The sequence below is a fragment of the Cynocephalus volans genome, chromosome 6 (genome assembly GCF_027409185.1).
Source record: "Cynocephalus volans isolate mCynVol1 chromosome 6, mCynVol1.pri, whole genome shotgun sequence".
NCBI lineage: Eukaryota > Metazoa > Chordata > Mammalia > Dermoptera > Cynocephalidae > Cynocephalus > Cynocephalus volans.
In genome coordinates, this window is record NC_084465.1 from 4,046,267 (window position 1) to 4,065,749 (window position 19,483).

At 48.9% G+C, this 19,483-nt stretch overlaps 1 protein-coding gene across 1 annotated transcript in view; it reads right to left on the minus strand.

Moving 5' to 3' along the window:
* Window positions 1-19,483, minus strand: part of DPP6 (dipeptidyl peptidase like 6) — a 742,159-nt gene that overhangs the window by 69,120 nt on the left and 653,556 nt on the right. Inside the window, exons 11-16 of the mRNA XM_063099369.1 lie at window positions 18,440-18,563; window positions 16,966-17,004; window positions 8,772-8,879; window positions 6,910-7,001; window positions 5,852-5,899; window positions 3,776-3,894 (exon numbers count right to left, since the gene is read on the minus strand). Of these exons, the coding sequence (XP_062955439.1) occupies window positions 3,776-3,894; window positions 5,852-5,899; window positions 6,910-7,001; window positions 8,772-8,879; window positions 16,966-17,004; window positions 18,440-18,563 (530 nt within the window). The remainder of the gene's footprint in view (window positions 1-3,775; window positions 3,895-5,851; window positions 5,900-6,909; window positions 7,002-8,771; window positions 8,880-16,965; window positions 17,005-18,439; window positions 18,564-19,483) is intronic.

Here is a 19,483-nt window from a genome sequence, read left to right on the forward strand (position 1 = left end):
AACTCTGAGCACTGCGTGTATGTTAAGGGGATAGGTCAATATCAGATAAACTTACCAAAAACTGTCCTAATGGAAGGAACACAGAAAGGTAGAAAGAATGATCAAGCTTACATGAGGCTGCTGCAATTTCATGACTTCACAGCTGCTAATATTATACCCAGCCCTTATGTCCTAATGCAGCGTGATGGCTGTGTCCACTCTGATTGGCACCGATTTTGGCTGGCTGCTGTTCACCTTGTCCTAGCTGTTAAATCCTTTGGCGGTCATCTCTGCCCATGCCCAAACTGAATGCCTATGTGATGGGTGAATGATTTTGAATGTGGGAGCATTTATGGATTTCCCCTTCCGTAAGTCACCAGTACCTTTTCCCTTTGCCTAAAAATGAAAAACAGTTTTTTGGTTCTGGTTTCATCTGGGAGGCTAAGTTAATCTTCATAATAAAGTGCTGCAGGAGGATGATAGGGGAAGAAAACAAGACTGTAACACCAGGAGTGCAAAAGTTATTTTTGCCAAAGGTTTCCAAGAGTCTCTCAGAGTAGCTTCGGGTGTGAAAGAAATAAAAGGGTGAGGAAACAGGAGTTTAATGAATGTTGCTGTGGACTACACATTTGGTTCAACTTTAATATCTGCTGAGAAATATGAAGAAAACTAAAATTATTTTAAATTATCTTTGCCTCTTAAACTGGACTTCTTAAATGCATGTATTCCTTAGATTGATTGTGATTCACAGGCTGCAAAGGAATTCGACCACATATTCTCAGAATTCCACCATTTGGTTTTAGAATTCTGCTGCACAGTCTTAGAATTCCACCACATAGTCTTAGAATTCTACCACAAAATCTTATGCTTTTTCTCAAGCCATACCTTCCTCTTGGACCACTCTCATTTTCTAAATTCTACCCACCCATTTATTCAAAATGCCACCTATTCCCTGAAGCTTGCCTGTGTTCTTTTCCCCCAGCAAAAAACTCCAGGCAACCTAACTGGCTATCCTAATTTTCTCCTTTGAAATTCCATGACAGTTATCTTTTTATCCCTTACAGTGATCCTCACCGATGCTTGTGGGGACACTGAGCCAATGCTCATCTTTGCTCACTGCAGGATACGGGGTCAGCTCTCAGGGTCTGCCGAGTCAGTTACCTCCAGTGCCTGCTTCCAGGTTCAAGAAGTTACTACCGTTGTCTCCTGTCCCATTTTGTTTGGAAATTTATGCCTTTTTAGGAAATCCCTTTTTTAAAATGGAGTTTTGGTTAGGATTTGGGGAGAGGTTAATTCAGGACAGAAAATAGATTATTATATATAAATTTTTAAAAAACACTTTTGCAGAGAAGGGGGCTAGTCTATGCTTATGTTAAGATGAGGCAACAGGCTAAATATTTAAATAGGTTTTAAATGACTCAGAAAATTCTAGGGTGATAACTTCATGGTCAATTAAGACTTCAGTTTCTTAATCAATAAAATGGCGGGGGAGAGATGGGATGGATGGTCTCTGAGATCTATGCCTGTTCCTCACATTCCATGAATCTGATTACTGGGGGGATGCAGGCATTTGTGGGGAGGGGCATCTCCTTCTTCCTGGAGTTGGGCTCCTGGAGGGGCTCTGGGGGCTGGTCAGTGTGTATTTGACCTAGTATGGCTACACCAGTTCTCTGTTTTCCTCCATGGTCACAACTGAGGAGCTTTTGCTTCGTACTAAGCATTCACAGATGATAACATGAGCAGCCTTACAGATAATAAATGTCCCCACACTGGCTAGATATAAACATGAAAAGAGATGTCATTACCCCCAAGGATGGAATGCCAGCAGACAGATGGGAAAATTTTACACCAATGACTGTTCAATGATCTCAAAACACACTATGTCCAAATAGACTCCGAATGTGGGTACCATATTTACATCACCATATGGGACATGGGAACCTCCTTGCCTGAGTCCACGACCATGGATCTCCTGGGGGAGCCTCTCGGGTTCCAGCCCAGGGCTGGAGTGTGTGGAAACAGTAATAAAAAGCTTCCCGTTGTTAGGAAACCATCCAGACTAACCTTTGGCTTGAACTTAGCAGGGAGCTTCTCATCTCCAAAGGGAAGTAGAGAAAGGATTTGTCAACAAACCAGATGCTGCATTCTGTGAAGGATCACCGCACAGAGCAGGTACAGTGAGAGTTAGTAAGAATCCAAGAAATTCAAATCCAAATTGTTACTGTTTTGACCAGTTAAAACCATAGATCTTAAAGGCCCCCAGTTCACGCTCTGCCTTCGGGTGAGGCCTTCTGATTTTTAAACTCATTTCTGGCAAGTGGTATGTACCATCTTTTGATGATCTTCCTTTCTAGTCAACCACTGTTGTTTGAGACGTTCTTCTTTAAATCTACTTCAATTTTTCCTTTCTGTATTTTATCACAACCTTCTGTGTTTTAAAGCCACTTCCTCCTTCTGAGATAAGAGTTCAGATCTCTGATTATGCAGCTTTTTGTCAGAGTTTTGTGTCTCCTCGTGGGTCTGCTTGCTACATTCTCCCAGTCTCTATGCCCTATAAATCTCTATGCTTTCCAAGCTGTGATTTCATGAAGATCCCGCCATAGGGGGACAGGTGTCACTGGGCTAGGAACTGAGAGGCTGTGTTGCTGGTCCTGTCTGTATCACTGATGTACCAGGAGTCCAGAGGTCCACTTCACTTCTGGCCTCTGCTTTGCCATCTGATACATGAAGTGGGTCAATTAAAGTTCTCTCCTCCTGTAGCACCCTATGATTTCAGATACTTGGGGTCTGCTTCCTGGGGAGCACAGGAAAGAGGAGTTTGGAACAATAAACGTTGAGGGGACTGGGGGACTAATGTTCACTTTGGAAGCCTTGTCCTCCTCCCCCCGGCTTTCTCTCCATTATCTTTGGAGAGTGTCGGGGCTGAGGCTGTGGTGGTCAAGAGGCTGAGTCTTGCTGTTTTATGGCTTTTCAAGACTTTAGGTGACACTGATAAAAAGAGTGTGAAGACATGAGCTACATGGTGGCCACCAAAGGCCATCAAAGACATTGCTCTAATAAAAATTATTCATGCTTCATCTCTGATTTGTAGGAATGAAATTCTAACAGAGAGTGAATTGCTCCTGATCTTAATCAGGGTCACCTGTAGCATATTTTCAGTCTTTGAGGTGATCTCAGTAGATCAAGCTCTTCTTTGAGACATATTTTATTATGACCATGTTTTTTATTACTTACCTTTTCATGGGTTCATACCTTTTCAAAAACTAGGACAAGATGAAAAGATGTTCTTTGTATCCACCATAGGACATGGTCTACTCTTTCATGTATGGTGATTGGTGGGATAAAACACTTGCTGAAGTTTGGGATAAATTATCAATGAAGTGGTGACAGAAAAATATTTTCCTGAGACTTCTTTTATATAACCCCAAGCCTTAAACATGCTTGAAAGGTTGATCTTTGAAATTGTTTTATTACCAGTATAGTGGCCTAGGTTCATCGATGTGGAAGATGCTTCAACTAGCTCACAGGATTATTCTTTTTCTATGGACAATGGAGACAAACTGTGGCTAACGGGCTTAGTATGCAGAAAATACTGACAAGCTGTAAACTTTTGTAAGACTTAGAGGCAATCCAAAAGTCCTGTCCCGTGAGTGATGTCATCAGGTAGACAGGATCTTACCTGTCTGGAATAAGCTGTGCTCCCACCATGGCCGCCTCCCTCTTCCTGCAGGTGTGCCTGTCCCTGGACCATGGCACCGGAGTCTGAAACAGGTTTGTGACAGTGGCGGGAACTTACCCTCGCACTTGAGCAGGAAGTAGTCCGTGTTGTGGCTGAAGGAGGCGCTGAAGTAGGTGCAGTTCCCTACCAGGTCACAGGACAGGCACTGCCGGTTGAAGTCACCCACCGTGTCAGCGCTGGAAGGGCAAAGACATGGCGTGAACTGGGGCAGAGAGGAGCTGACTGCAGTGGGCAAGATCCCAGCCTCCCAGCTGGGCATTTCATGCTGATGGGTTTCTCTGCACAAAGGGGGCCTGAGGCTCCCTGCTGTGGCCTCTCTGCCCTTCTCCCCGACTCTCTCAGCTGGAGCAACATGAACACCCAGCTCCACTTCCTCTTTCCCAGGAAGCCCTCCCGAGCAGGTAGACCCTCCCAAACAGGAAGAACCTCCTGAGCAGGTAGACCCTCCCAAGCAGGTAGACCCTTCTGAGCAGGAAGACCCTCCGGAGCAGGTAGACCCTCCCAAGCAGGTAGACCCTTCTGAGCAGGAAGACCCTCCTGAGCAGGTAGACCCTCCTGAGCATGTAGGCCCTTCAGAGCAGGTAGACCCTCCCAAACAGGTAGACCCTCCTGAACAGGTAGACCCTCCCACTCTCAAGAACTCTCAGCTCCTTTCCCTGGCATGGTGTGTTCTGTCCATGCACGCTGCTTCATTCTGGCTCTGTGCCTCCTGTGTGAGGAATTCTTATCTAGTGCTTCATATCCAGGTGTTGTGTCTCTGAGTGGAGGAGACATGATTTGAGAATAGGATCTCTGTGTTATGTATCTTCCAAAGTGAAGGTAAAAATAAGCGAGGCAGAAAAACTCAACTTAACAAAAGCAGAAGAATAAAATAAAGCTTCCAATTTGATGGCCTCAGCATTTACTGGGATTTGTCTCTGGAAACATTGCTCTGGCTGTGTCCACCAGCTGGTTCTCCTGACACAGTGAAATGAAGAGCACTATTTCTCACTCAGCAGAGCTGGATAAACAGGAGCCATTCTGAAGATGTCACCCAGGTGGAGGGGGTGCTGTAAAAAGTTCTGGAAGAAGGTCTTATCTGAGCATTTTGCTTGGGAAGGGGTCCACTCACAATGCAAAGGCTATCTTTGCAAGACTGAAGATATTTCATGCGGGAGAGATGACAACCCTCTAATACTAGAAGTCAGAGGAAAGGGTCAGCAGGCTGCCTGATGACTTTTTATTAATTTGGGGACATGACTGAGTTCAATTTTCCTAGTAGTCCTGCAGTGATGGAAAGTCTACAGAGAGAGCAAGACTGTGACCACGTGGATTTGCCCAAGATTCCCACCTCCACCTGGGCTCCCTTATACCACCGGCCTTTCTACTCTTGGCAGAAGGGCCACTGGGTGGGAGGGAGGCCACCGTTCACCAGCAGGCTTCTCCAACATCACGGCGGTGGGGAGAAGAGCCACTGGCTCCATCCAGACTATGAGGCACTGGCCTCACTCCCTGAGTCTACACTAGCGACATCCTCTTCAGTAGCTGACATGCATTTAGGCGGCAGCCAGCTGCAACTCCCCTTCTCATGAGCAAAGCACCAAGGAGCTAGCAGACTGCCGCAGCTCCACCTGTGCCATACGGGCAGCAGCTCCCAGGGCTAATTTCACTTCAGAACCAAAACCTGCTCCAGTGGGAACAGTAACTGTGGCAGGTGACAGGATTAAATGCCGGAGAGGGACAGACCCTGGGAAAAATCTCATCCTTCTCCAGGATTCAGAGCTCATATGTTCTCTGCCTTCTTTGAGATTAGAAGCTTGTATGCTCCTGCAAAATCCCAGGTTGAGAACAGTTCCTTTAACTTAACATTTGAATGTAGGTGAAAAGGAAGGACTGGGAGAAGTCTGTCAATTACCAACAGGAGAAGATAAGTGAGGCAGAAAGCCCTCAATTCAACAAAAGCAGAAACATAAAACAAAACCTCAGATTTGATGGCCTTAGCATTTGTCAGGATTTCTCTCCAGACTTTATAGCTACTCATCCATGGGCATCTCTCTCTGCTGCCTCCCTACCAACTGCTGCAAATGTGCAACGGGGCAAAGCCTGGGAGCACTCCTTGGGGGACAGCCCCTGGTGCCGGAGGAGTGATACTACCTGTAGAGCTGTCGTCTCCGAGGCAGGTCCTCCGTGCTCAGGAAGTAGCTGCAAAGATCAAGGTGCACAGGATTAGTTTGCTCCCAGGCACACCTGCATTTCCCATTCTCTGCATACCCTTACACACACTTCTCAGGGACAGCCACCATTCCATGGCCTACAGTGAGTGATTCTCCTGTTCAGGTGCAGTTACACACGTAGCCGTAGCAGGGGTGGCCAGACACCTGAGGGTGGAGGGACATGCCAGTGCAGATTCTACTGGATCTAGGTATCTCTGCACCCACTGTCCCTTCAGAGCTGTAGGGTTGAGCATGGCGGTGATGTACACCTGCACTGGTGCAGGAATTTCTTTACAAGAATATTGACCTTCTGGAGGGCAAAGTCCTGAGCACACACTTCATACGAGTCCGGACATAAAGCCTGGGCCAACGAATCCTTATTGATTGATTTTCGCTTACGACCCCCAGTGCAGAAACCGTGGCTGTGCTCACGTGAGTGGGGGGCTACAGGGTCGTGCTGAAGTACCAGCTGGGCTCCCATTCTCTCAGCTCAGTGCTAGCTCCACTGTGACCAGCTGAGGACTGGAGTAAATAACTCCTTTCTCTCCTCATTGATTTACTTTTCAAATGAGGAAAGCAGGAAGCCTACCTCATGGAGCTGTTGTACTAGGTGCGATGCCCCTCATGAAGCTCTGCATAGAGCGCAGGACTAGCAAAGCTCAGGGAAGGTCAGAACTGCTACTGGTAAAGGTTTGGTGAAGATCAGTGCTGCTGCCACCACCAGTGCCACCACCAACGGCCTGCCCACCTCGCCACCCTGCTGCAAGCTCCGCTTCACCGCCCGTGCCCTGCAGCTCTGAAGACAGGAATCTGCCATGTATTTTCATCAAGAACAGGAGCTAGTGACATCATCTAGGAAGGAAAGATAAGGCCTCCTGTGCTGCCTCCTGCACTCGGTCAAGACGATTTGACCAGAAATAACGCGTGTGTCCCATTAGCCAGTGAGGTGGGGCCTTCTGCTGTGAGTGGCCCGCGGGACAGACCCTGGTTCTCACTCACATCTTATTCCTCTTCTCATCATAGGACAGGATCTTGGTCACGTCCCAGTCCCCAGAGGTGATGGACTGGATGTTGTCGTTGCTGCTGTTGGGCTGAAACAGACAGACAGACAGACAGATGTCAGGAGGAGAGGCCCAGGGCTGGGCTGTGGGCCTCAGCCGTCCCTCAGCCATTTTAGGAACAAGGCTGCGTCTGCCCCACCCCAGCCCCGCAGCTCTGTCCCTCTGGGTGCCCATGGTGGGGAGTGTCACTGGCGCACTCTGCAGTGCTTGTCACAGCTGGTTCCTCTGCACAGCTGGCACGTGCCTTCCCTCCTGTATTGAGAATCACATGTTTCCCAGGCGCCCCCGGAGCTAAGTAGAATAATTACAACCATAAGTCACAACAGAAGGACAGAGACTGGGCAGGAGCTGTGTTTTCAGCGGCAATGTGAATGGGGTGTGGGGTGCAGTGCCCCAGAGGGCAGGTGCCAGCGAGAGGAGGTTCAATCCAGGGAGGGACCGAGGCTAAAACGCTGGGGTCGCAGATACCGACAAAGGAGAAGGGAGAGCGCGTGAGGAGCTGGGGGCGTGACTCGGCAGGCCGAGGGGGCTCGAGGAGCCCCTGGGGACAGAGGCAAAGAGCCTGGGCAGGAGTGGGCGCCCACCTGGGCAATGGGCAGGAGACCTGCTCCTGCTGGACTGTTTGACAGGGTCCCCAGCAAGTGCTGACCACTTGGACCAATTCAAGACTGGGGTCCAATGAAAGCAACTAAAATTTTTATCTGGATTGAAGTGGTCCAAAATGAGAAAACCAAGGAATCTGGGGACGTAGAACAAAGACCATGAGAATCAATGGATGAAAATCATTTGCAGACATTCTGAAGTCATGTGGTCAAGTGGATTAAAAGCAAAAGTATCTGTACCTAAGCCCCGAGTAAACATTACTTCTGTCCTGGAAGTCCCAGCAGTCTTCACCCTTATGCCACCAAAGCTGCTCTTTGGAGGGACATTCTTGGATTTTGTTTTCGAATTTGCCTTTTGGGCCACATCACAAATACTAGCCTTTTACTTTATATTCACAGAATATTTGTGATCAGACTCTTTTCCTAATCAAATTTTATTCACTTACCCTAATCCCAAACAACTTTAGACTTGCCTCAAAAATCCAACACATGGAAGATGGGGTTTGTGGTCATGAGGTGCTTCAAGGACATGCCCACCCCTCCCCACCTTCTTTCTCAGGGCAATTTCCGAAAAGCCCAGGCTGTGGCGGTAGCAGCCTCCAGCAGCCTCCAGCAGCCTCCAGCAGCCTCCAGCAGTGTGAGGCTTCCTGGGGTGACCTCTTTGCAGGGGACTGGATTCACCAGGATGTCTGTTTTGGTTCTAAGTTCATGGATATTGATCTCTGAAGTTGCCTGCTCAATGATGCTTTCTCCTAAACCATCAGACCCCAGAGTCAGGGGAGTGACGATCGGCTGCAGCTGAATAATAAAATAAGACCTGCGCTTAGCTAAAGGTGGAGATGGGATGGCTCGGGAGGCCGGTCTCATGAGGGACCATGGGAGCACTGGACCCGGCCTCAAGGGAGGGAGTGTTTTGGGCAACCCCCACCCCAGCAGAGGGAGAGGAAGGAGCAGGAGGCTCAAGATGGTCATCCCAGGTCCTCAGCCTCCCACAAACACTGAATCCCAGGTCTCCCCTGATACTGCCAGATGCCATCCATGCCCCTGAGCATTCACAGAAGGAGCAAAGCTCCACCCATGCCCCCAATCAGAACTCCTGACTTGCAAACTCTGTGCTGTGTTGAAAATGGCTAGTGTGCACATGCTAGAGGCCATCACCAACACCGCAAAAATGGTTTTAGAAACTAGCAGGATTTACCTGGGATGACGACACAGTGATGTGATAGAATTTTCCTCGTCCTCCCTGGGGGATCGCCCTGACAAAGAAAAACTTCCGGCCGTCCTTGGAGAATACTGGTTCTTCATTCTGCAGGCAAGAGCAATTGGTTAAATCAAGGCAGAGGCTGCATTTCGTTTTGGAGATTGATTTTCTATGTAATTTAATTTTGGGGGGCTTTTGTGAAAGATTTAATTGGTGTGTGTTAATTGTACATATTTATGGGTTACAGAGTTATATTTCAATACATGTATACAATATGTAGTGATCAAATCAGGATACTTAGCAAATTCACCATTGCAAAAAGTTATCCTTTCTTTGTGATGAGAATGTTTAAACTCCTCTCTTTTAGCCGTGTGACACCATAACTAATAAATTATTGTTAGTTATAGATGCCTGGCTCGACTGTACACCAATAGAACTTATTTTTCCTATCTGGCTGTAATTTTTTGTCCATTAACCAGCTTCTCACCATCCCCTTCTCCCTTCCCCTTCCCCCCTCTAGTAAGCACAGTTCTACTCTCCACTTCTAAAAGTTCAACTTATTTATTTATTTATCGCTCCCACTTATGACACCATGTGGTATTTCTCTCTGTCTGGCTTACTTCACTTAACATAATTTTCTCTAAGCTCATCCATGCTGCTGTGAATAGCAGAATTTCATTCTTTTTAATGGCTGAGTAGTATTCCACTGTGTGTGTGTGTGTGTGTGTGTGTGTGTGTGTGCGCGCGCGTATAGCACATTTTCTTTATTCAGTCATTCATCGATGGACATTTAGGTTGGTTCCCAAATCTTGGCTATTGTGAATAGAGCTGCGATAAACATGGGAGTGCTTTGACATGATGATTTCCACTCCTTCGGCTGTATACCCAGCAGCAGGATTGCTGGACCATAAGGTAGCTCTATCTGTAGTTGTCTGAGAAACCTGCATACTGTTTTCCATAAAGGTGATGCTCCTTTAGACTCCCGCCAACAGTGTAGAAGGGTTTCCCTTTCTCCACATCCTCATCAGCATTTGTTTTTCTGTCTTCTGGTAGTGGCCTGGCTATGTAATTTCTAACGAGAGATATGGTTGAAAGAATAAGTGGCACATGGGGATTCTCTTTCCTTGGGAATCCTGAGCCAAACCATCAGTTTTCTAAAAGAAGAGGAGTAATGGGGAATTAAGAGGCCACAGCGTAAGCAGAGGCAGATAAAAAGACATCCCTTAGTCTACAGCACCAGTGAAAGGAACTGACGCGTGTGTGTGCCAAGCTCTCCAGAGAGAGCAGGGACTCGGCTGTCAAAAAGCACAGTGTGGTACTTCCCCCCCATACTGTCACCCACTGAAGCCACAGTGCACTGTGAAACTTCTCCAGTGGCATTTATTATCTATTAGAAAGAAGACAATTTTGAACAATCACAAACCAAATGGTGCCTAAAAACGAATTCTATTCTTTCAGTCCTGTCTTTTGTTCTTATTTAATAAAATCTATTTCACATTGAGTGGCCCACCAAGACGACAAGAAAAACAAAACAAACCAAGGACACATCCTGTATATTCAGAAACACAGATGAGCAGGAACAGCTTGCCCGGGGCTCACTCTAGCCTGGAGAGCTCGACCTCAGGCGGCACTAGGTGGCACGTGCTTGCCGGATCCACTGCCGCTTCTCCCGGGAGATGAGGTCGGCATTCCTACTGTCCCCGGGGTGGGGGGATTCCAGGCTGGATTTAAGGCCTGACTGCTGCTCCCAATCTCCATCCAGCCCTGCAAACATCCAGCCACCAGTTGCTCGGCCCCCAGTCACCCCCGAAGATTGGCCGCCGCTGTGGCTGGGAAAAGGGATGTTGTAACGGTGGCATCTCAGCCTCTCTGGAACTCAGGTTTGAAAGTTCCCATCCGTGAACGTCAATTAGGTGACTGTGACATACATCTTCTGATTCACGGAGCTCCTCATGAGTGCGGGGAGGAGAACGGATGGGAAAGAAACCCCAGCTGGCACAAGGGAAGCTCACTTCTCTGCGGTAAATGAACACATGCAAATGCGCCATATGCCCAGGGAATAAACTAACATGTGATGAAAATGACATTTAATCTTCATGAATATTTGCAATGAAGTGAACCCTTTAATCTGCAAGTATTGATTTTTCTATTTAGAGCTGGAAGCTTGGTATTTAAAAGTAGAGGAAATGGAAAGACCAGCAGTTAATTTGGCTTTTTAAAAATGTTCTTCCATTTACCAACTGCAGGATAGGCACGGCAAGGTTCTCTCAGTTTTCTGGGGTAAATGTTTGCACTTGTGGCAGAGAAAAATGAATAAATGTGATAAATAATTAATTCTGGCCTGAAGCATTATTTTAATAATAAGAAGGCCTCAACCACTCTGATGTCACCTCTGCAGCATTCCACCGAAACATTCCACTGCACGAGGTGAGGGGAGCTCTCCCTGCATCTCCTTGAGACTCGGTTTCTGATGCAGTGAATGCATTTTTAGTGGCAAAGTGCAATGCTTTTGACTAGGGGACCTGAATTTTAACCCTGGCTCTGCCTCTCCTGTTTGTAGTTTCTCTGGATAATAGAGAACCGGTCACACAGGAGGCCCGGTTTCTACAGCTCCATTCCTGGCGGGTCTATGAAGAACCAGTCCTTTTTCTGGGGAGAGATTCTCTGTGAGCTGTCTGCAGCATTTCTGCCCGTTCTTCACACGGTTCAGATGTACTCATCTCATCTAACTTCCCAGCCCAAACTCTGAAACCACAAAGCCAAAGTTTTTCTGGTTAGAGAAGAAAGACAGAAATGATCCACGGGATTGAGTCTTCAACCAGAATGACAGGTTCCAGGTTCTATGAGAATGGGATGTTTCTGGAGGCAGCCTCGTGGGTCGCATCGGGTCTGGGCAGCAGTGACAGGTGTGTATGTGGGTGGAGGGAACACCTGTTTCTCTGGAATATTCCCAGAGGAGAGGGAAAACTTGCTGCACACACACACATTCACCTCTTCCTTCTGGCTCATGGGGAATCTCTGCAGGGATGCATGCTGAGGACTCAGGGACAGAGGTGGGCAGGGAGGATACAGAGGGTTGGATGGCACGAAGTTGGCGGGACTGTGGTGCAGCTCACCCCTCCTCTGGCAGCGGTAATGGGAAGACTGGTTGATCTAAGCAGACCCGGTCTCCCTGAGGTCTGCAGAACTTTCCAGATTCCAGTGTTTTCTGGGCTGGCTGGGGCAAGCTTCTGTGACCCATTGGAGGTGAGTGAATAGAGGTCCATCCTCACTTGTCCCATAGGCCTCTGAGGAGAAAAGCACCCAAGTTCCACCTGAAGTGGCTGCAGAGGGTAGAGCGAGCCTTCAATAAGTTCCTAAGGTGCCCACCAGGACTTCCCGGTATCTTGAGGGATGCAGGAACACTACCGATCATTTCTGAAAAATGGGGTCCATGAATTGCTTTATGAAGAAAGGAATGCAATGAGAAACTATTTGAAATTGGAGCTTCTTACAGACCGAGGATCCCTGGCCTTGCCTCAGTCACAGACGCACTCTCTGCAGAGTGCTTGCATGCCTCCCCCGCGGCCTGGGGGCCACCTCTGCCCTGTGACACGGGGCACATGTGGCCATGGCTTGGGGGCTGAGCCACCAGGAATGCAGCATCTCAGAGGAACATCACACTTCAAACTCAAGACGTTTTTTTTAAGTAGTTGTTTTAAAAATGTTAGCTGTTTGCTTAGTGCTTTAAAGTTTACATTTTAAAACCCTAAGAATTGTCACTGTAATTGGTGCCACTTTGTAAGTGTTGACTTGATTTTGCTTGCAAAGATCTGGCTTCTCCAACCCCAGTCAGGCTGCAAAGACCTGGCTTCCCAAACCGCATTGAGGCTGCAAAGATCTGGCTTCCCGAACCCCAGTCAGACGGCAAAGATCTGGCTTCCTAAACTCCATTCAGGCTGCAAAGACCTGGCTTCCCAAACCCCATTCAGGCTGCAAAGACCTGGCTTCCCAAACCCCAGTCAGGCTGCAAAGACCTGGTTTCCCAAACCCCAGTCAGGCTGCAAAAGACCTGGCTTCCCAAACCCCAGACAGGCTGCAAAGATCTGGCTTCCCCAACCCCAGACAGGCTGCAAAGATCTGGCTTCCCCAACCCCAGTCAGACTGCAAAGATCTGGCTTCCTAAACTCCATTCAGGCTGCAAAGACCTGGCTTCCCAAACCCCATTCAGGCTGCAAAGACCTGGCTTCCCAAACCCCATTCAGGCTGCAAAGACCTGGCTTCCCAAACCCCAGACAGGCTGCAAAGACCTGGCTTCCCAAACCCCAGTCAGGCTGCAAAAGACCTGGCTTCCCCAACCCCAGTCAGACTGCAAAGATCTGGCTTCCTAAACTCCATTCAGGCTGCAAAGACCTGGCTTCCCAAACCCCATTCAGGCTGCAAAGACCTGGCTTCCCAAACCCCAGTCAGGCTGCAAAAGACCTGGCTTCCCAAACCCCAGACAGGCTGCAAAGATCTGGCTTCCCCAACCCCAGTCAGACTGCAAAGATCTGGCTTCCTAAACTCCATTCAGGCTGCAAAGACCTGGCTTCCCAAACCCCATTCAGGCTGCAAAGACCTGGCTTCCCAAACCCCAGTCAGGCTGCAAAAGACCTGGCTTCCCAAACCCCAGACAGGCTGCAAAGATCTGGCTTCCCCAACCCCAGTCAGGCTGCAAAGACCTGGCTTCCCAAACCCCAGACAGGCTGCAAAGATCTGGCTTCCCCAACCCCAGTCAGACTGCAAAGATCTGGCTTCCTAAACTCCATTCAGGCTGCAAAGACCTGGCTTCCCAAACCCCATTCAGGCTGCAAAGACCTGGTTTCCCAAACCCCAGTCAGGCTGCAAAAGACCTGGCTTCCCAAACCCCAGACAGGCTGCAAAGATCTGGCTTCCCCAACCCCAGTCAGACTGCAAAGATCTGGCTTCCTAAACTCCATTCAGGCTGCAAAGACCTGGCTTCCCAAACCCCAGTCAGGCTGCAAAGACCTGGTTTCCCAAACCCCAGTCAGGCTGCAAAAGACCTGGCTTCCCAAACCCCAGACAGGCTGCAAAGATCTGGCTTCCCCAACCCCAGTCAGGCTGCAAAGATCTGGCTTCCCCAACCCCAGACAGGCTGCAAAGATCTGGCTTCCCCAACCCCAGTCAGGCTGCAAAGATCTGGCTTCCCCAACTCCATTCAGGCTGCAAAGACCTGGCTTCCCAAACCCCATTCAGGCTGCAAAGACCTGGCTTCCCAAACCCCAGTCAGGCTGCAAAAGACCTGGCTTCCCAAACCCCAGACAGGCTGCAAAGATCTGGCTTCCCCAACCCCAGTCAGACTGCAAAGATCTGGCTTCCTAAACTCCATTCAGGCTGCAAAGACCTGGCTTCCCAAACCCCATTCAGGCTGCAAAGACCTGGCTTCCCAAACCCCAGTCAGGCTGCAAAAGACCTGGCTTCCCAAACCCCAGACAGGCTGCAAAGATCTGGCTTCCCCAACCCCAGTCAGACTGCAAAGATCTGGCTTCCTAAACTCCATTCAGGCTGCAAAGACCTGGTTTCCCAAACCCCAGTCAGGCTGCAAAGACCTGGCTTCCCAAACCCCAGTCAGGCTGCAAAGACCTGGTTTCCCAAACCCCAGTCAGGCTGCAAAGACCTGGTTTCCCAAACCCCAGTCAGGCTGCAAAGACCTGGCTTCCCAAACCCCAGACAGGCTGCAAAGATCTGGCTTCCCCAACCCCAGTCAGACTGCAAAGATCTGGCTTCCCAAACCCCATTCAGGCTGCAAAGACCTGGCTTCCCAAACCCCAGTCAGGGCCGGGGTGCACAGGGAGGCACTGGGGTGCATGCACTGTCAGTGGATCCGGAAAATCCCGCCGATGGCCTCGCTGCAAGTGGCGCGGGGTGGGCGAGCAGGGCAGGAGCAGGGCAGGTGCACGGCAGGTGCCCGCCTGCAAGACGTGCGCTCTGTGGCCGGCAGGAAGCCGGGCTCCAGGGGCAGCGACCCTCAAGCGGGCCTGGGAAGTAGAGCATGCGCCCCCCGGGCCCCAGTGAAGAACCATCGCGGGGCTCTCGGGCGCAGCTGCACCTGCTGCTGATCTGGCACAACGTCTGTGTGTGGCCTGAGGCCCCATGCCCACCCACCGCCGGGTGTCACTCTGCTCTTCCCGCCCCGTGCCCGCTAGACGTCGGTCTAAACACTTAAGTGCAAGTTATGAACATATTGTAGGATCTTAACATATTGCAGGATTCCCTTCGTCTCCCACACTTTGGAATTTATGTGCACATCCCATCTCTGCCTAGACCGTAAGGTCTTTGAGAGCTGCCGCTCCTGCTGATGATTCATTTGAAAAAGACATAGCGAGGTGGAATCCACCTGACACAAAATAAAACATTTTAATAAAAGTGTTCAGTTCAGTGGCATTTAGTACATTCGCAATACTGTGCAGCCACCACCTCTATCTAATTCCAAAACATTTCTATCACCCCAAATATCCATCAAGCTGTTACCCCCATTTCCCCCAGCCCTGGCAACCACCAATCAGATCCCCGCTTCTGTGAGTTTATTGATTCTGGATGCTTTATATATGCGGGACTGTGCAGTAGGGGACCTTGGCCTGGTTCCTTGCACTCATATCATGTTCTCCGCAGCATTATTCACACGGCCCACGTGTCCATCAACAGACAAACAAATTGTGGTATATCCATGGAATGGAATATTACTCAGCCATAAAAAGGAATGAAATTCTGACATGTGCTACAACATGTGCTCAGTGATAGTAGCTGATTCATTTTTGAAATCCACAAAATCTAGCACAGTGCCTGGTATGATACATAAATGTTGGTTGAACACATGACTATACAGATAATGGATTTTTAAAAATAACCTTTTCATTTCAGTCTCTCTAATATTCTTTTTGATATAAGATGGACATCATACATTATTTTTGATGTTTATGCTTATACGTTTGGTCCAGGCAGAATTTGAGAACTTCCCAGCATGCTAATATTTTAGGGTTCCCAAGTCCTCTCTCATTTTTGATTTCTTCTTGGCTTGGACTTGGCACCCCAACTTGGGCACAGGAAAACAAAAGTGGTCATAATGAGACATTCCTCTTTTGGACAAGATTGGCACGGAGCAGAAAAAGGATATGTTAAAAAGTAACAGTGCCCACAGATGGGGCTATCACCTCTGAGACGGTCAACAGAGGCTGCAACAGATTGTTAATCCCACAGATAAAAGAAGCAGCACTGCCGTGAGAGTCCAGAATGTTCTTGGAGAGCCACTGTTGATAGCTGTACTGTCCAGCTTCACTGATTTTCTGTAAATAGAATCTACCGTATCAATAAGGAAGCATGCTGTGCCTCTCCACCATAATTCTTGAGACTCCAATAAGGTTTGATTTTTTTCCTACAGAATTTTAAGACAACTTTCATTCCATTAGGTAGCACAAGAAGAAAGTAAGCTTCTGAAATTTTTCCACCCATTTGTTCTGATGTCAGCGTGTGGGATGAGGCAAAATGAATTGAAGAAAGAAAATACTAAGTGCTAAGGGTTTTATTTCTTGTGTAAGTTTAATCTTTTTTGAAAAAAATTCCCAAACAGTGATTTATTCTAGCCTTCTCCTGGTCTCTTTTAATCCCAAGCTCCTAGAGACTGTTCTAACGTGCATTTCTCTATCTGATTTAGGGATGAAAAACCCTGGGGATGACTTTGAGGTCATGTCCCCGAGGAAGGCTCTTGCCAAACCACAGCGGAGTCTACTTCAAAGGAGATGTCGGCAAAACCCCACTCAAGGATAAACAGGCATGTCAACCACATTTTCATTTTCTTTTGCCCTAGAAGATTATCTCAAGGCAACTTCTATGGGCTCATGGTTTTTAATTCACCAAAAGGATGTCACCTAACTGAGAACTGAGGCCTCACCAGACACCCTACGTTCTGAAGAGCAGCGATTTTCAAACCGTCTTCCCGGGTTCTCTAGCAGTGCCTCGGGGCTGCGGCGGCGAACAGAGATGCGACAGAGCTGAGCAGCCCCTGCCACCTCCCCACCAGAGCCACACATGGTCTCTTTCTATCTGGAGAGTCCCGTGTGATTCAATTTGAGAAGCTGCTCGGCTGCTGTAAGAACTCCTACACCCCGCGTGGCTCGTGGGGGTGAGCTGGGTGGCCGGTGCACGGGGCAGTTACCTGTCTGTGGAGCCAGGCCTCGCTTTCATCCTCGTGTTTCTGAAATGGAATAAGAGTGTTAGAAAAGGGTCACTGCATGCATTGCGTCTGCGACCAACAGTGCAGAAAACAGTTTGGCTTCCCCTGCACGGTGGCTGCACAGGCAGAGTGGCCCAGTGGCTGGCTCAGGGCAGAGGTAATCCAGCTCTCCTCTTTGTCGTGTTTGTGGGTTAGAGCTGAACATAAGTGTCCCTGAACAAGAAAAATGCCCTATTCCTAACGAAGAGGGCAAATCCACGGTGGGCAGGAATCCTTTGTAAGATGGTGGCACTTTTACCATCTGGTGCCAGGGCCCAGGCATGTGTCCCTTTAAAGGCAGACCTCAGGGGTTACGTTGTTTTAGGAATTTGTGTGTATTTGTGTGCGCATGCTCGTGTGTGGACATTGTGCCAAAATTCTAGTAGTAACTGAGTAAATCTTGGTGGATCAAAACCCTTTAAAAGGGGTTAAAACATATAAAAAGTAGAGCTCACAGAACTGTGTGCAAAGATGCACAAACGAAATGAAAACAAAACCCAAATCACCAGACATCGCTGCTCTGCACACAGTGTCCTCCCAAGGTGCCACAGGCCTGTTGCTGGGCTGGTTGGACCTTTGGACACCTCAGGACGTTGTTCTTTTATTTGTGGACTATTGGCAGGAGGGAGTTTCCGTTGCTGACACTCACAGATGCCGGGCACAGAGAAGATTTAGATTATAAGCAATTCTCATCTGCTTAGGCATGTATTCGCTTTTTCCTTCCTTCCCCTCAAGCAAGCCCATCAGAATAACCTGGAATGTGCTCCACATTATATAAAAGTAAGGCAAATTACCGACCAACTTGAGAATATAAAACTTAGAAACAAATCACTAAGACTCCTCTCAAAACCATGGGGCTGTGCAACCAGAGCTGCTTTTTAGGGGCCTCACGAGTCACAATAAATCTGCTTATGCAGGCCTTCTGCCTTCTCAGTTGAGAAACAAGAATTTAGGGTCAAAAAAGAGTTTCATTTTCATTGACCTGCTCCTTAGGGCGATGGCCCAGCAGTGTGGCAGCATTGCTCACGGGGTGGAGGGTGTGCCCCATAGGGCCGGGAGGGGGCCGAGCGACAGGAGGCCACGTGGTCACATCCCTGTTTCCCCTGCACAGCAGGCCTTAAGAATGACTTTCCTTCTTTCTTTGCTCCCTCTTTAAGAATTTTCCATTTTTCTCTTGCCTATGTCTGCCTCCTCTTATCCTACATGGAGAGAGCCTGAGACCCCTCGAGACCCCGCCGGCCTCTCCGGGGACCTTCCGAGAGGGGATGGGGTCCCGCTAGGACTGAGCCACAAGGACTCACCCCGGGGTTCTGCAACAGGACCGCATTTACCCACAAGGTGGCACCGAAACCTGCCCCAGCTGCTCAAGGTGACCTTGGAGCTGCCTCGGACCACCCCCCCTCCCACCTCCCCATACCTTGGTGCAGACCCCTGTGGTGGCGTCACAGAGGGTGAGGATGGACACGTTCTGCGCCCGGTTCAGCCAGGTCACGGCGACCTTGGTGCTGGTTGCCCACTTGACCATGGTGATGTAGTACTCCCTGCAACAGCAAACGCAGGGGGTTAGCGTGGAGTGGGAGCCCCCATCCCCACCCGGCCACGGGGCCAGTGCTGGAGGGTGCAGGTGACGGGGACATCCCAGGGGCTCTGACACGGGGTTTATCAAGAATATCTGCAGACACAGAACTCTGGGGGAAGCCGCATGTATCGGCATGTCCTAAAATGAGCCCAGAGAAATCCAGAGTTCCATGTAGGTGCATGTGTCCTCACAAGCAGCTGTCCCTGTCACCCTGAAGGGCGAGGGCATTTGGGGCTGATGGTGGGTTTTTAAGTCACATGCTCCGGCCGGTGCTGCTCTGTTGACTTGATTTTCATGCCATAGTCCAGGGCACAGGGACACCCCAAGTTACCCGGAGGTAGAGAGGGGGTCAGATGAGAGGTGGGCAGAGAAAGCCAGGAAGGGGCTTGGAGAGAGACCCCCACCCCCCACCGTGGGAGGAAGGCTCTGCTTTCTTTTCTCCTTCTCCTTAAGGACAAAGACAAACACCTAGGGACATTTGCTAGCTAAGTAGGGAAATCGGTTCATGGCTTTGGGCTTCAGGCGAGTTTGATATCCTAGGTGCCACATGCCTGATTTTGCCCAAACCTGGAAAACCAGTGTTCTGCGCTGCCCTGTGCTTAGGACAAGGAGTACTGGGGCTTCTGGCAATCAGTTCAATCAATTCAATCACTTCAATCAGAGACCTCCAAAAACTAGATTTAAAAAAACAACCAACCAACCAACCAATTTTACATTTAAGATGAAAAGAAAATGTGAAGAAAATAAGTGCCCCAAATGAATATCCTTAGGTGAATTCCCAGAATGTTCTGGAAGCCAGTTGACACACATTCAGTCGCCAGCCCCATCTATATCTGTAATGAGATGTACTGTTCAGAATGATTACTTTGTGGTCTTACAAGA